Source organism: Lepeophtheirus salmonis, chromosome 7, assembly GCF_016086655.4.
Source record: "Lepeophtheirus salmonis chromosome 7, UVic_Lsal_1.4, whole genome shotgun sequence".
Lineage (NCBI taxonomy): Eukaryota > Metazoa > Arthropoda > Copepoda > Siphonostomatoida > Caligidae > Lepeophtheirus > Lepeophtheirus salmonis.
Window position 1 is genome coordinate 17236553 of NC_052137.2, and position 17146 is coordinate 17253698.

General features: G+C 28.9%; 1 protein-coding gene across 6 annotated transcripts in view; it reads right to left on the bottom strand.

Annotated features, from left to right (window-relative positions):
- Nucleotides 1-17146, bottom strand: part of SPR (Sex peptide receptor) — a 261194-nt gene that overhangs the window by 96880 nt on the left and 147168 nt on the right. For all 6 annotated transcript variants that reach the window (XM_071889929.1, XM_071889931.1, XM_040717068.2 and 3 more), the window contains one exon: nt 5654-5794. In XM_071889929.1, the coding sequence (XP_071746030.1) occupies nt 5654-5794 (141 nt within the window). The remainder of the gene's footprint in view (nt 1-5653; nt 5795-17146) is intronic.

The following is a 17146-nucleotide window of genomic DNA, read 5'->3' on the forward strand; positions in this document are numbered from 1 at the left end:
CTCTTATATTATGGGCACTTTTGAAATCCCTAAAAATGAATCAACTGAATGTATACAATTCAAAATCAATAAAAAAATAGGACTGACTATAAAATTCATTAATCCATGATAAGCCAGTGGTTCTCAAATGGGGGTACGCGTACCATTCGGAGTACTTGGATGCACTCTGGGGATATATGAAACTTTGGAAGAATATTTTCAATTGTACATAACTCAGGGGCGTCCACAAGGGGTGGATTGTAGGGACTGTAGCCCCCAAATTAAAGAATTTTTATACTTTACTAGAAAATTTAATATTTGAAATTTAATTAAATTTTCTCTGGATAGCTATGTATTTTTCATTTTTTTTTCAAAAATTTTTTTAACTAAACTTGTTTCCTAAAAAAAATTATTTTTATCAACTACTGTGGACTTTGATTTTTTTTTTCCAAATAACTCAATTTTTTAATGGATTTATGAAAAAAAATTCAAATTTTTTCATAACAATGTTATCTATGTTATTGTTTGGATAAATAATCAAAACAATAAATAATATTAATTATATATATATATATCAAATCGTGGGGACGGCCCTGTATCTAGGGTTGTATAAGTGCTTATTTAGGACCGAGGACCGCAATCCAGTCCAGTCCTACTTGTCGGTCCTTAAAGAAGGTAAAATCAATCCCTCGTGACGTCAATGAGTGTGTTTTTCCTCCTTCCAATTATTTCCTTATATAATATTAAATGATATAACCAAGTAACAATATAATATCTTCGTATTATATTGTATTATAATATATAAATATAATATTTTTTGCAAGATATGTGCAATAATCTTAATGCTTTTTTAAAATATCATATTTGGCTTAATAAACTATCGATATTTTTACAAAAATTCCAAGAACTGACAGTGAAGGACTGGCACTAAGGACCGACAGTCTTAATGACCAGTCCTAAGAACTGATAGTCTTAAGGAACGGTCCCGAAGACTGGCGGTCATAAGGACCGGTCCTAAGACTGGATTGGACCGAATAAATAAGGAATGACGTAACACTACCTGTATCTGAAGTTGAAAGTGGTATGTACCTTTAAGGGGGTACTTTGGTTCAATAAATATTTTACAACAAGTGGTACATCATTACAAAAATGATTGAGAATCCCTATAATAAGATTATGTTGATTGATGTTATTCTCTTTTATTTCTTCTCCTAGTTATATATAATTAATCTGATAGAGATACAACGGTAAAGTTTGAACCAATAATATAAAAACAACGGCAAAATCTCCTTGAAGCAAAATTACCTAGAACCACATCTAATATTAGAAAATAAAAACAATTACCTGTTAAATAATATTTTCTATCAGAAAAGCACTGCCAAATAATAAAAATAAACTTTTTTTCTTCAAAGAGGTTAAATATATCTTATTCTTTAATGTAGCATAACTTACATTACCTCAATGTTATATATTCGATAAAAAAAATAGACAATTTACCATGAATATTGTCAAATATTTTTACATGGAACAAGCAATAAAGACACATTTTTATTTATTTGAAAAAAGTTTTAGTTAGGGTTTGCAGTAATAATTAATATACAAGCTTTAACATGTATCTTTGAAAAAATGTGTAAATACAGAAAAAAAAGTTTAATGCAGTACATGGGATATATAATTTTGTATATACAATGTACCTTTGTATCCATAAAACCAAAAGTAGGATCGAATCAATGGCAAATAAAAAATAACTGTTTTTAAAGTAGTTATACGAAAGTGAGAAAGCCTTTATTATTTGGGAAGAAATACATTTTAAATGCTAACATTATTGGGCTATATTAAAGGAGCAAAAAGTATTGTGCAAAAGAAGGGACACACATTATGGTAAATTTCATTATATCTAATATTTGAGTCATTCGAGTTGAAAGTCATTTTATAAAAATGAAAACATATTTAAAAAAAGACCATATTTACTTAAGATCCAACATCAATTTATTTATTTTTGTGATCGAGTAGGATCTCTATTATTTATGGTGAAGAGTATCATTACTAATAGGGTTGTTATAAGTATGAGAGCGTCATATTGGCTCATTACTTTTACAAAGAGATGATAAATTTACTTTAAAGTGGAAGGGATAATGGCTCTAACAATAATTTATTCTAGCAGATCAAAAAAGACTCCTCTTCCTACAAGTCTGAAGACAACAATCGTGAGATAATTTGGCTGAATGTTTCTTTTTACTGTAACACATTTTATATTTTCATTTTATTAAGGGGACTTCTCCCAAACTTTTAACTACTTTTAAATCTTTCATATATTTTTAAATAAATTGAGAAAGGTCAATACTTAATTAACTTATTTTTTGCAATTTTATAATAAAAAATATAAGTCTGATATATTTAAAAAAAAAAAAACTAAAGCAATTTCTATATTTGGAAAAAATAAGGTTAAAAATCAAAAAAGAAAAGCAGATTTTTTTTCGTGATATTAACTGTTTAGCTACATAGTTACAATGGGGAACAATTATAGAGTTTGAACTGTTGTAATACGTCCTCATAAAAGTACATTGAACCCCTTATCTAATTACTTTACTAGCAAATAATTCAATTATCAGGCATCAATGAAGTTATATTATCTCTATATATTTTCACGAAGAAACGGATTTGACTCAAATTTGTTATATGGGTTTCTTGATAGTAGACCTGAACATAAATAAAGTTTTGTATTTGTAACTCAATTTAAATCTGAGTTCTGAGACCGTCAAGGTGAAGAAATTAGTATTTTGATGAATATTTGAATAACGATATATCGTGAACCAAAGTATAATGCATCATTAATGAATTAATCAAATATCCGTTATCTTTACAAAAAAGGTTTGATTTCTTCATTTTTTTTTCATTTTTATAAGGTAAAAAATACTCAAGTATGACCTTAGTTTTTGACTTTAAATATTCAAAGTTTATGGTTTTTTATAATATTATTTTAATTTATATAATGAATACGAATGTTTGTGTGAACGGGACTCACGGCCGAACCACTATATGAATTTTGTTCTTATTTTTTATGTTGTTTTTTATGGCTCAGGGAAAGGTTCTATGAACAATTTTTAGGCCTACAAGGCCATAACAACCTTGAAATAGCATTTTTATAAAAATATTTTTTTTTACACCCAACCGACTATATCACATAACACTAAAAATAAAGATTTAAAACTGTAAGAATTATTCTTGTGTCATGTTGGTATTTACCTCTGCACACTTAAAAAAAAAAGAAGAGATAATAAAATAAAGGATTTTTGACAGTAATATGAAAGTTAAGCAAAAGATAGTTCAACTTAAAAATAATTATTCTTTAAGTTTTATAATCTCATTTAAAGAAAAGTGTGAAAAGATATTTACCAACATGCAACGAGAATCAATCTTAGAGAAATTTTATTTTTTGTTTTATGTGTAGAAGAGTTCAGAATTAATTTTAATTTCTTAATGTCCGTGGCAACACCGACCAAATCTACTCTGGATATATCTAAATATAGAACTCTTATCAGTTTAAAAAAAAACCCGTTCAGTTGAAGATCTATGCAATTAGAAGTAATGGTGTTATTAATAAAAATCAAACCTTATATATATAGTATTTTATGTAAATTTAATATATATAAATATTTTCCTATAAATGGGTATGTTCAATGAAACATTATACTTATAATATAAATAAAATTTTGATTTTTATAAATTATATTTCTAATACGACTTTTTATTCATAGTTTCCTCCCTAAATTAAAAAAAAGGTTTAATATTTATATGGTGACAATTTAAAAAAAAAATTAGAGGCCATAAACTTTGAAAAATTTGGGATCAAAAACTGGGGTCTTGACTTTAAAAAAATATATAGACAAGTTTGTTAAGCTAACTGATAGCTTACTTATCCTGTATAATACTTGTCTATCATTGCTTTGGTTTACGATATATTGATAATCAAATATTCATCAAAATACTAATTTTCTTCTCTGTAAGGCCTACAAACAACTCAGAGTTGGATCGAGCTACAGAACAAAAAAATCATTTCTGAGCTTGTCTATAGTCAATAATACCACATAACAAATTCAAATCCGTTTTTGACTCCTACATAGAGAAGGGATCTGTGAAAAGAAAAAAATCAGTTTAGCGATCAGAAAAGAAAAAATAATTGATGTGTGTGTTTTTACTTCTTTTTTGTCGATTGTTTAATAAGTCGGGTCCCTCTAAAAAAGATTTCTTGCCTACCCTTGTTGTAAATTAATTTAAGAATACATATAAAAAAATATTCAGATGAATTTCAATAAAATTATTAAATTTTCCCCATACTAATGCTATTTTAATTGGAAATGTTCTCCTTTTGGAAACAGTAATTCATTATCAACCCCCAAAATCTATTAACGGGAAGCTGATGTTAACAAAGGTCTTAATTCAAGATATAAAACAAATCCCATTTCTACTTACAGATAGATTTGGTAAAATTGCAAGACACATAAATGAACATAATTTAGAACTAATGTATTCGATAAAGATAAAAAAGCAAAAAAATGCCAAAAACAAACAAAAACTAATTGCCTTTTTCTGAAGACACAAAGGCTAATAGCAAAAAACTAAGGTAATAATTTTGGAATTTGAGATCAAACTCTACAAAAATAATTATATTTTGTTCTGTTAAACAAAAAGAAAATGTGTTTTCTTAGGATAACATTATTCTGGTAGTCCTATGAATTACATACTTTTCAAATATATATAAATGCTAATATTTGATCATAATAGTGAATGAAAAGTTAAGAACGTTTTTGATAAGCCGGTATATCAATATTTGTTTTCTTATCCTTTTTCAGAGAATGGACTCTTATAATATAATAATGCTGGTTAAGTAGGGATTCATTTATCTTAGGAAGGAAGACAAAAAAAATGTCATAGGACTAAAATCGAACAAAACTTCCATCAAGGAAAGTTGCGAAAAAAAAAAATTTGTAATCATTGAATCGTTTTTTAAATAATTATCGAAATGTTAACTTTTCATTTAACTGTTGAACAGCAAAAACGTCCCAATATGAAAATTTGCTATATTGAGTAGAATTTGCCACCTTGACTCCATTTAGGAATTAGTTTTTTTCTTAATACTGTCTGGACCTTCAGAAAAAGACCATAAAGATTTAGTTATTTTTTTTTTCAACTAAGCTCTGTTAAAGCTTGGTGTTAAAAGTAGGAATATATTATATAAACCTAACGTTAAAATACTGTAGAACCCTTTTCAAAATATATTTACCCCGCTTATAATTTGAGTTATCATTGTTTAAAGTAAAAATTTGGTCCTTCTTATTTTGTAGCTCATTGTTCTGAAAATCAATAATGAAGAAAGTGTATAAATAAGTCATTTGATAGTTGAAAGTTGTAACTTTATGACCTTTTTCTGAAGGTTCTATGAATTATAAAGAAAAATACGGTTATATTAGGATTCAGAAGCTCGAATTGTACACAGTTCAACATATTTTGTCTTGGCACAGAAAAGAATGTGTGCCTTTGCTGGTTGATGTTATTTGTCATTTATTCTATAAGATATTTTTTGCTAGTTTTACTTACGCACAATATGTTTACACAAAAAAATATCCCGTCGAGAAATAACTTTAATATAGCTGTTATATATTTTTGTACATACCACCAAAAAGTGATGAAGTATCCGTTGAGGCTCACGTCCTGTACAACCCAATCTGCAAATGATACTTTACATATACTAATGTAGTTGTTGCTACAAACAGGGTATTCAATCGTCATATCTTCGAACTTTTTATCAAAAAATCTGTAAAGTAATATTACAAAGTGTTAGAATCAAGGTAAAAAGGAGTATAATTAAAAAAATAGGTATATTCACTAAGATATTTCACATTACTTATTATAAAGCTCTATCTGTAAATAAAATATAAATTATTGGAAAGAACAAGAATTAAATTTTATATTGTCAGAAGAAGGAAAACTTGGAAATAGATTATTATTATTATTTTTTTGAACAATGTTTTGTCCCCAAAAAACTTTTAATGTTTGAAAAAATGATTGATTTTTTTTATCAAAATATATATATTAAAAAAATCATAAATTTGTAAATTACAGAAGAGGTGCTAAAGGAAAGTAAAATAATACAATTATCCAAATTAATTACTCAAAAGTATTTTGTACGTCGTTCATAAGTACATAAAAAAATATTGTAAATTTAAAATAAAATGCATGCTTTGTTATTTATTTTTGTTGCTCATTTAAAAATTATCCTATATATTAATATACAAGTCTAGTTAGAGTGTTTGTTTTGAAAAATAGATACATAAATATATATATAATAAACTTGTAGTTAGTGGTGAGATAAAAAAAACAACTGAAAGGCGACCTTTTAGTACAGTTGATCACTTAAACCAGGTTTCTCATTTTGTAACTTCTAAATTTAAAAAGTGAATATTTGCTTCTTTTATAAGTATTCACGGTGGTAGCGATTGACAAAAAATTATTGTTCAGAATATCGTTTTATGATATACACATAGTTTTATGTCTGGGAGGTGTGTTTAAAAAGTAAAATGAATTCCTTGGGCAATGTAGATTAGGTATTCTCGATTTTAATTTTTTTTGTATATTATTACACTCGCCACGAACATATATTTACTATTTTAGCTATATATTATGTTTGATTTGTTTGTAAGAGATATAACCGTCTGATATATTTTACGTGCTTGGCAATTTTTTGCTATGGTAACATGGATCAAAGAATTTGTTTCAAACTTTGTTTAAAAAATGAAATTATCCGCTTCAAACTACTTGAAATGTTGATAATGGGATACGGTGAAATTGTTCTGAGAAAGAAAAAGTTGAAAAGTAGTACAAACTCTTCCAAGATGGTATGGAAGATGCCAATGATGAGCCTCACTCTGGACGCCCAAGCACGTCAAAATAGATGAAAACGTTGAAGTAGTGAAATTTATTTTTTAGAAAACCGTGGAATCAATTTCGAAGAAGTATCTGTGAATATTGACATATCGTTTGGCTCTTGCCATAAACTTTTTTTGAAAGTTTTGGACAAGAGACGAGCGTCAGTAAAGTTTGCTCAAAGAGTGCTTAATTTTGACTAAAAGAATCACTGCATGAGCTTTTGACGGACGTCAATTATCATCCTGATTTGTTCGAAAGGGTCATAAATCGTCCCATGTACCTTTTTCTTGTCCCAAAAAACTGAAGATACCTATTAAAAGACGGAGATTTGTAACGATAGAGGAGATAAAGACTACATCGATGGAGGAGCTCAAGGATATATCGAAAAGGGCTAATGAGAAGTATTAGACGATTAGAAAAAGTGTTGGCACTTGGCTATTGTATCTTAGGAGGATTACTTTGAAGGAGACAACATAAATAAATCTTTTTTACTACAAAAAAAAAAATACATAACTAAAAATACCCTTACTTAAAAAACGATATTTATATAAAAAAAATTGGTCTGTGTAAAATTTTTATGTTTGGTGTATCTCTAAATAATAGCAATTTAGTTATTCTACTGAAAGTTTTGTGTCCCCAATCTATAAATATACTCAACAATACTCCCTCATTACTCTCAATTATGACTCTATATTACGACATACGAATATACATAAGGTCGTTTAATAGATTGATGCAAATTTAGATCCTTCCATAAAAAGTCAATTAGATTGTACCTACTAGGCTCTTTACTATAGAAATAATGAAATTGAAAAGGAAATTTTAGTAATGTTGATGCACTTCTTCGCAATGAGATATTATTTGCAAAATGAATTAGTAATTCATAAAATATGTCCAACCGTTATGTGAAAATAAGATAAATTGAAAATAAAAGTGGTCATTCTGATAATTTTAATAATTCTTTGGAGGCGAGTAGCTTAGCTGTTCAGCTGCATGCAGCCGTAAGAGGGAGGAAATAAAAAATATCCTACCCCTTTTATAGCAAGGTCATATAGGCTGGAAGTACTCCAATGTGGATTTTCAATTTTACTCCAAGTCCCACAAAAACCAATACTTAAAACTCCTGAGAAGCAAAACCTCATTGTTACTCTTCCTTTTCATAAACACATGCCCTAATTATTATTTAGAAAGTTCTGTCTAGAATAATAATGATAGTAATTTTGAAAAAAAAAAAACTTCTTCCACTTTGTAGGGCATATTTTATACAACTCTGATTATCTTGTTCATTGGGTTCTACTGAAAAGGTTAGTAGATGACAAAGGTACTAGGAAAACTGCCCTGGTGAAAATTTCCTATAGAAAATAGGCATGAAGAAAATTGCCATGGAGGAAAATTGCACCTTATTTTGTTCAAACTTCATAATGAATAATAACACATTATAAATTCACTTAATACTATTTGTGACAAACATCTAAACATCTTTGTTTTTTTATCCCCCAAGGGAGTATCTAAGTGTGAGTAATACTTTTGCAATACAATTTTCTTGCAATTTTTAAATTAAATCAAATCTTCTAAGAAATTGATCAAGAGGATGAGTAAGGGGAATAGTTTAGGGGCTCTTAAAATATGGTTGAATACCCTCCGCCCTCGAAATGGTACGGAGGTACCCCTGGATCCTTAAAAACCACCACTAATACATCCAAAGAACCCCTCTTAACCAAAAAAAAAAGTTTAAGCACACGGTTTGCAAATTGAAAACTGCATATTTTCTGTGTATTTACGCCATTTAAGCAAGTGACTAATACTTCTTCCTGTCTAGAGCCAATGTTCTTGGGTGGGGTACAAATTTGGCCTCAATAGAGGCCTATGAAAGTTATTGTCCAAGTTTTTTGCCAAGAAAGACAAGGGTTTATCCAAAAGGCCGTTGTAAAGTTGAGCTATCTTTGGCAACAAGTTTTCAACTAGAACGTGGCATACTTTGCTTTAATTAAATGATTGTAACACTTCTTATTAAGCATTGAAATAAAAAGAAATAAACGAAATTACTCTTTCCCAAACCTATTATAATATGGGTGCTTTTTTTTTCAAATAAGATAAATGGCCTTTCTTTGTATGTTTTTTGTTTTTTTTTCATATATGTCGAATGACAGTTTTTTAAGAATGTGATTTATTTTATGAATGACCTTTTTTAAGAGGTCAAGCTTTTGTACAGCTCTTTTAAGTTTTCGACTGACATCCCATTGTTTTCAAATTTAATAATCCTTTTGGGTGTCATGGTACTAATTGTGCTTCTTTTATTTGAACTTTTTTGAATAAATTTAATAGCAAGTAAATATTACGGGTAAGTATGATTTACTTTAAGGACCCCCAACTTTATAATGTATGTTTCCATATATACCCTTTTTTAATGTTTCTCTAATTGGTGAGACAGAGTTGAACTGACTAAGTATAATTAAACATTACAGTATTAAAATTACTCCATCCGACTTTGGAGTTGGCTTTGAATTCCATTTAAAAATTAGTATATTTCCATTGCTAGGAACGACCAAGACGCGAACCTACACACATTTATTTCAAATGGATAATTTATCCCAATTCATTCTGACCAGAATTAAATTTATAGGTCAAAGAACCCATCGTTTTAGGTTTTTTATGGTAACTACAACAGCTGAAATGTTCATTTCAGCCGTTCAAAAAAATTTAGTTCAAATTGATCAATGATCTTTCACGTAGAAATGTAGAGCATTCTTAACTAAGACGGCCGTGGCTGAACCAGTTTTCAGATTTGGGCATACTACTACGATTGATATTGATATATCAGCTGTGCCGTAATACCAAGTTCTATGTTTGGATTTTTATAGTCAAATAAATATAAAATCAAACTTATACATTAAATAACTGAATATGTATATATGTTAGAAAAAAAATAGTACACCTATCCAACAAAACACAATTAAGTTTATAGTAAAACTTAACATTTAAAGTTAAAGGCTTTTAACTTTTTCCTAAATGCTTTTGGCCCTTCCTTTTTTCTGTTCTTTTACTTTTTCTTGCCCCCCAAATATGCTTCCAGCTACTCTTTGACTTCAAATACTAATAGAAAGTACTCTATGCTTTTCCGATCTACTCCGATTAATTCTTAAGTTAACAACAAGTAATTTATATTACTGAAGAAAATTAATGAATATGAAAAAAATTACTTTTCAGTAGTACAGTGTGCCCAAACTAATTGCTAATGATGCTTTGGTAAGGGTTCCCTAATATGAACTGGTAGAACAATAAATACAAACCATTCTTATGAACCAAATTCCTACATCAGACAAAAGACAACGGAGATGGATACCAAAAGAAATCATATGTCTGCTCTTTTTGATTCGAGAATGATTTATGACAAGATCTCTCGTATTGTCCCTACTACAACAGTCTCATTACCAAAATTAAAAAGTTGAAGGAGGACAGCAAGCGAACTTCTGAAGACCTCTCCGATGTGGCCTCCTTCGTCACCAGACTTCTACCCTTCTTGACTTTTGCATCCGGGGCGCTATAAAACGGAGGTACTCTGCCACTTTCCCTGTAAATTTGGATGTCGTAGAGTCGGCCGTCGAGAAGGAGTGGGCTGACGTGTCAGAATCAATACAAGAACAAACCTTAATATTGAGGCCATGATGAAGACCAAGGATGTTTAATTTGAGATTGTTTATATACAGAAAAATAAACATATAAAATCTCATTATCTTACTTTTAAAAAATCTTGATAACATCTTGAGCTTGGAAAAATTCGTTTCTGATTCGTAGAGACGCACTGCAAATCCAGAAAATTAGTCACAGTTCAGAACTGCGTGTAATAACTATCCTCAATGAGTGTAATGTAAATTTGTTTTATATTTGGGATAAGTTTATAGCCCAGTGCACTGACTGTGTTATATAGGACGTTAAATAGGAAAGGGGTTTAAGAGTTAGGTTTAATGCAATACTAAAAAATACTCATTCCACAAAAGTACTGGAGTAAAGCCTGAAAAAACTTGAAAAAGTGGATGAAGGCCAACTTGCCCTGTGTGCCAAAACATCTTCTTCTACCCTATATTTATATTCAGGATTTAGAAAAAGTTACTATAAATATTAAATTTAGCCCATGATAAAATTTTTCTATGGGATTGATGTCTGCAGACTGACTAAGCCACCTTAATATACTTTCTCTTTAGCCACTTCTTTGTTACCATGGGTATATTTTTTGGGTGTTGGCTCATTACACGATCCATTTTGGGTGGCCTGCCTGAGGGAATGAGTCTAAATTAAAAAAAAAAAAAAATTAGGACAAATAAGCCCATTTTAACATAAATTATGTCAAAAACATATATGGATCAAAGGAACATTAGATAATAAAGACAATGGTTCTTTGTTACTATTATATCACACTAAAGTCCTCTTTTTGTTTAAAAAAAAAAGACAATAGAGTAAATTAAACTAAAGAAAAAGAATTAAAGTTTTTATGTTTATAATTTTTTGCTTTGTGTCATGGCCATAATTTGTTCAAACATGGCCAGATTATAAACGATTTTACTCTATTGATATTTTATTTATAATTTTATCAAAATTAAGTATAATTATACTCTTAGTGGATCCTATTTAAAAAATAAGTTCTACACAATGTTGCTACTTCCATAACATGAAGAATTAATATGAACTTTTTTGTCAGTTGTTTTATAAAAACCCTCAATTCAGAGTTTTTATGATTGATAGTCTAAATATATATATATCTCTTTCTACAGAGTGGGAACCTATAATTTTCATAAGACGGCCTAAATTACGAGGAACGTGATTTTTGTGGAATTTAGAAAAGACAACTCCAATCAAATTTTGATAGGTTCAAATACTATATTTTTATTCAATATATCCAACTTCAAATCAATAACAGCTTTAGTAAGGATAAAACAGATTTACTTCTATTGACGATGAAGGCCGCTGTGTCCATGGGGGTACCAGGCTTTCATAATGGAACAAATCCAAATTTTGATAAGATTTACAGCCGTCCAAGTTCAAGGGTTGAGGTCAGTGCTGGAGAAAGACCCCATGAAAGCAGCCCTGAAGACAGCAATATTGTTACTTCATAATTATTTCTTCTTTTGGCTATATGGGATTTAATGGACTTCTTGAAGTTGTAGGTAAACCCAACATCCTCTATAATCTTCGTGGTACTGACAACGGCGCGAAGAAGATTGCACACGCGTTTCCTTTTTTTGTTGTTGCTCTAATATTTTTATACTTATAGACATGGGATAATCATAAAACTTGTCGGGATAATGAAACCTTGTTAATAAAAAAAGGGATAAAATTGTAATTAAATGATATAACTAGTTTTGGATCAATACTCTATAAACTGTAAATATATTTGTAATACATTATAAATTCTTAAATAGCTGAGGAAGTTGTTATAATTTATTTCCCACTATGTTACTTTTTGCCTCTTTTTCCACTTTTTTGAAGAAAGGTAGCAAAATACAACAAAAATTGACAAAATTAATAATTTTTACTCATTAGAATAAATTAATTTTGTAATTAAAAAAATAAGTTAAATAGATATCTCATAATTGTATTGTATTGTCCAAGTGATTTTTTTAAAATGTTGCTTTAATTGGTTGTACTGATTAAGTATAATTAAACATTATAGTATTATTATTATTCCATCTAACATAGAAATCTTTTGGTGAAATCCATATACATGAAGTATAATTCTTTCTCTAGGAATGACCGGGGCACGAACATAAACACATCAAGTTCAAGACTATAACTCCCGAACGTGCTATCCATGAGCTATGGCGATTCCTGATTATTTCATATTTATATTTTTATGATTACAAAATAATTTTTTAGACCTTAATATATTTAAATTTACATAGTACAAATAATTTCTTATGTAAGCACTTGAAAAAGTAATTTTGATGATATAAACTTACTTCAATATTTTATTACATAATATGCAAATCCAAAATTTTCTACGGTAAAAAAAAATAACTAAAAATAAAGTTGTTCATTAGACTATATCAGTATTCCTTATTTCATTTGAGTTAATTAGATCAATTTTAAACAAATGATCTGAAAAGTATAAAAACATTTGAAAAAAAATACCTATTTATTATTTTTTGATATACCTGAGAGACATCGCTAGCTTTCATTTATTTTGAGGGGGGTTAAGGCCCAAAAATTATCAACATCGTGACTATTATTTGTATTTCCTTGAAAAAATTGTGAAGGGATAGTTATTTTTATAAATTTGTATGTATTTTTGTGTTGGTCATACAAATTGGAGCCATAACCTTACGTCCTTTTAGAAAATATTTATAATTGTGGCAAGGATATTGTATAAACGTATGGTCTATGGATAGCCAAGCATAAGATATTTGGATATGTTTACAACTGAATCAATGTTCTAAAAATCTAATTTTTGTTTGGAGTTTTTAATTTTAATTTTTTTTATTTCAAACTTAAAATTAATTTCGAAATGTAAAAGTGACCCATACTTTTTTTCTTAAAACTTTGTTTTGAAAATGCTCATGTATTAAAGCCCTTTTAAAAAAACTCGTTCTCTGTTTTGTTTATATTTTATGTTTGTAGAAAGTGTAGGCAGAAATAAATGAGTCCACCAATAATAATACAAGTAATTGCATTTGACTAAACAAAAGTGAGTTAATGAAGGTACTGAATGTTTTTCATTATAAGAGGAAGGCCTTGCATGTAAATAATATATCTTATTTATTGCATTTATTTTTCTATGTTCTCTTTTTTTGAAAAATAAACGAAATAAAACAAACAAGGAATAAGATTGTTCAAGAATACTACTCAAAAAAAAAAAAAAAAAAAACTGCCTTGAAGTGATTTCTTTGGGGGTTTTCATCAAAATCAAAATTAATACAATGCATTTAAGAATTGCCCATTTGACATTTTGAAATAAATATAGCAACTATCATGTTGTAAATATAGGAGAAAGGAAATTTGTTAAGGAAATGCACTCCTTTGTGTGTGTTTCTTGTATTGATATTGAACAAATAACCCGCATTGCACTTTGTTCTTGACTTTACGTTAACTACTTCTTTTCTTTGAAAAAAAAATCCTTTCTACAGAAACTTATATATAATATTCATAAATGTGCAAAAATCTTATAAGAAAAGAATTTTAGATTTTAAAAAGAAAAGGAAAAAATATTTGGGTTGTTGTTCTTTAATAGATTGTTGTGGTGTTAACATCTCTATTACCCTGGACAATGAATTCACGCCTACTTTTGTGGTAATTTTATAAAGTTGCGTAACTATTATTCGTTTAAATATTATTGTAATATTTTCCCCTGTTCAAATCATGTTTTAAATGTACAAGCCCCCTCTTTTAATGAGGTAAGAAATTTTATTCTTTGAGCTGATTATTGGCCAAAAAAGGATATTTAATTAATTGATATACACCATTGTATATTTAATTCAGTTTATAATAATATTATGAAAGATAAGTTTGGCTATATAAGTCATATAGATGAACTAATTAGTGGTAATTCATACCAAAAAATTAATTATTTCAAAAATTACTGTTGTAGTACTTTAAATAAATTAACTAATAAAAAAACACTACATTTATTCGAATGGAAGAAGTGCTAGTCACTTCTTCGTTATCAATTAATTATCTTTTACATAATGGATTAATCATATTGGAAAATATTTCATGGATAGACTAACATGCAAATTATCAGGCCCGAGAAGTAATTCCCACTTGTTTATGATCCAGGGTTTGTCAAAAGAAGAGGCTGTTTACTGTAGTATCAATATATTAAATATCATATTTGTCCAAATATCCAAACTGGTCCTTCCACTTCACATTCCGCTTTATGAAATGTACTTCTTTATAATTATTTACATAAAGGATTATAAATTTCAACAAGGAATAATGTTAAAAATAATAATATTAAATAATCTTTTTATTATAACATTTGCCAAATTTATTCACAATACTTTTTAAGAAGAGAGTTGAAATACGTTACGTTTTTGTTGCAATTATTGAGAGCTAGTTTTATTTTGATATGCTTTAGTTTAAAACAACATAATAATATACATTTGCTGTTGTTTGAGTCTATTTTGAGATTATACCAGTGTGTAGTTTTTCAACGAATTTCATTCAAATCTTGCAATCTTAGAAATCGAGAAAAATTAGACTAAATATAATTTGGCCAGGAATAAATAACTGGACCTTATACTTACTGTGGAAGAATTAGATTTGATAAGGTCTATATGATAAATTGCAAAATTAACAATAAAAGCTCTCTTAGAACTATGTCCTGTGGAACAAACATGTATTCCGTGTTGCATAAATTTATGCAAAAGTACCAAAAATTAATGAATACGAGGGTACATGCTGCAACAGACCCGTTTGTACTGAAATCACCATATTTATCCAAACAGAGTTACTATTGAATTACAATATTTTATATTATAACAGATAATGAAAGCATGAAAATATATTTTTAAATGTATTGCTTGTTAATTTTTTTATTATGCGGCTAAAAATCAATTTTTATTCTATGTCTCGAACAAAAGTATACAAAAATTATACAAAACAATTTTGTACGAATGAATTAATGACAATAATCGAATTTATCTATGAACGCAAACTGTTAAAAACTTATCATACCAGTTAAGTAAATGTTTACAACAACACTGATAATATGAATTGCGCAAAAAAAAACACATGGTATTTCAGTTACATCTAAAAATTAATAGGTGTGCATGTATTTTGATTGCTCCTCATCCGCTCTAACAATTTTGTGCTATGATTCCCATGAGTTATGTGCTAATGTAATCATTATTTTAAATATGATCGACTAATAGATACCTAATATGACATTTTGCATTTGTATGCCCAATGTGACATATTTGACCAAAACATTATACATGCCTGTGTGCTTGATGTACCAAATTTGGGACACATAAACTAAATAAAGGTTTATTTTAAAATATTTTATTTTTATGCTAAATATTTGTTAGTAATGCAAAATATATTTCATATATGCGAGAAAAATTTTAAATTCTAATTCAAACATAATTTGGGTCATAAAGGGTTATAACTTATTCATAATACATAGTGATGAGGAATATCATAGCTTAAAAAGAATGAACCCAAAAGAGCACAAAAAAGAACCGCTTTTCCTTTTTTTTAAATATCAAAACTGTGTTTTTTCTCTACAAAAATCCCATCATTGTCGATATATCATTTGAAAGATGTAAGCCTATCAAATTGAGCAGTATGTAGTAGTTGTATGATTTTTTAATAAATATCCGTTTAATTTAAATATAAATATGTGCAAACCTGTATATTGTACAATTTAAGATTTGGATCTGTTGAGTGAGACAAAGTAAAAAAAATAAAAAAATAACGTAGAAAAGGTAATAAAGATACTTCCATAGTGTTTGAGGTTCCCAATGTCGCCCTTTTTATCCAAAAAAACCTATTATTTTGTATATTAAGGTATTTTTTCTCTTGTCCTCCAGGACTCACCGATCAGCAAAGTCAAGGGGGTTCATGTCAGGTGAGGACAAATTCAAGAAGTCATCCGGCCAGAAGGGAGGCATGTTTTCCATGCAGAAATGCTGTACTTTCTTGGATGTGTCTACCGGGGACAGTCTTTAGTACACACATAGATGTCTCTCGGGAACGTGCCCTTCAACCATGGCAAGACATGGTACACGATGACCTTGTAGTAGACGTCCATATTTATATTCTCAGTGGCCTTACAGAAGTAGGGAGGTATCTTGCTACTGTCGGACGCACCAACGTCGAGGACCATAACCTGAGCTGGATGATTGGCCCTGATGGTTTCCTTGGCCTGAACTCTTGATTTGACCAAGAAGCAATCATTTCTCCAGTTCAGAACAACGTCCACTGTGAAGATCTTTTTGTCGGATTGACTTGTGCACGAAGAGATAGCAAACCCTCTCCCGTTTTGCTTGTTGTTCCGACATTTTTGATCCCACAAAAACAAAACAAATATCAAATTGTAACTGTTTTTAGTTCTTTCGAATGACACCAAGAATAAAATGGTTAGAATTTTATAACTTAGTCTAGAAGGCTTCGAAGAGGATTTTAGTTTATAGTTCTCACCCTGTATGGGCAATATCCATATCAGGTTATGCACATGCATGTATGTACTTAAAATAAGCTGTCTGTGGCTTATTGTTAGAGACATAACTATTAATTAAAAAAAACA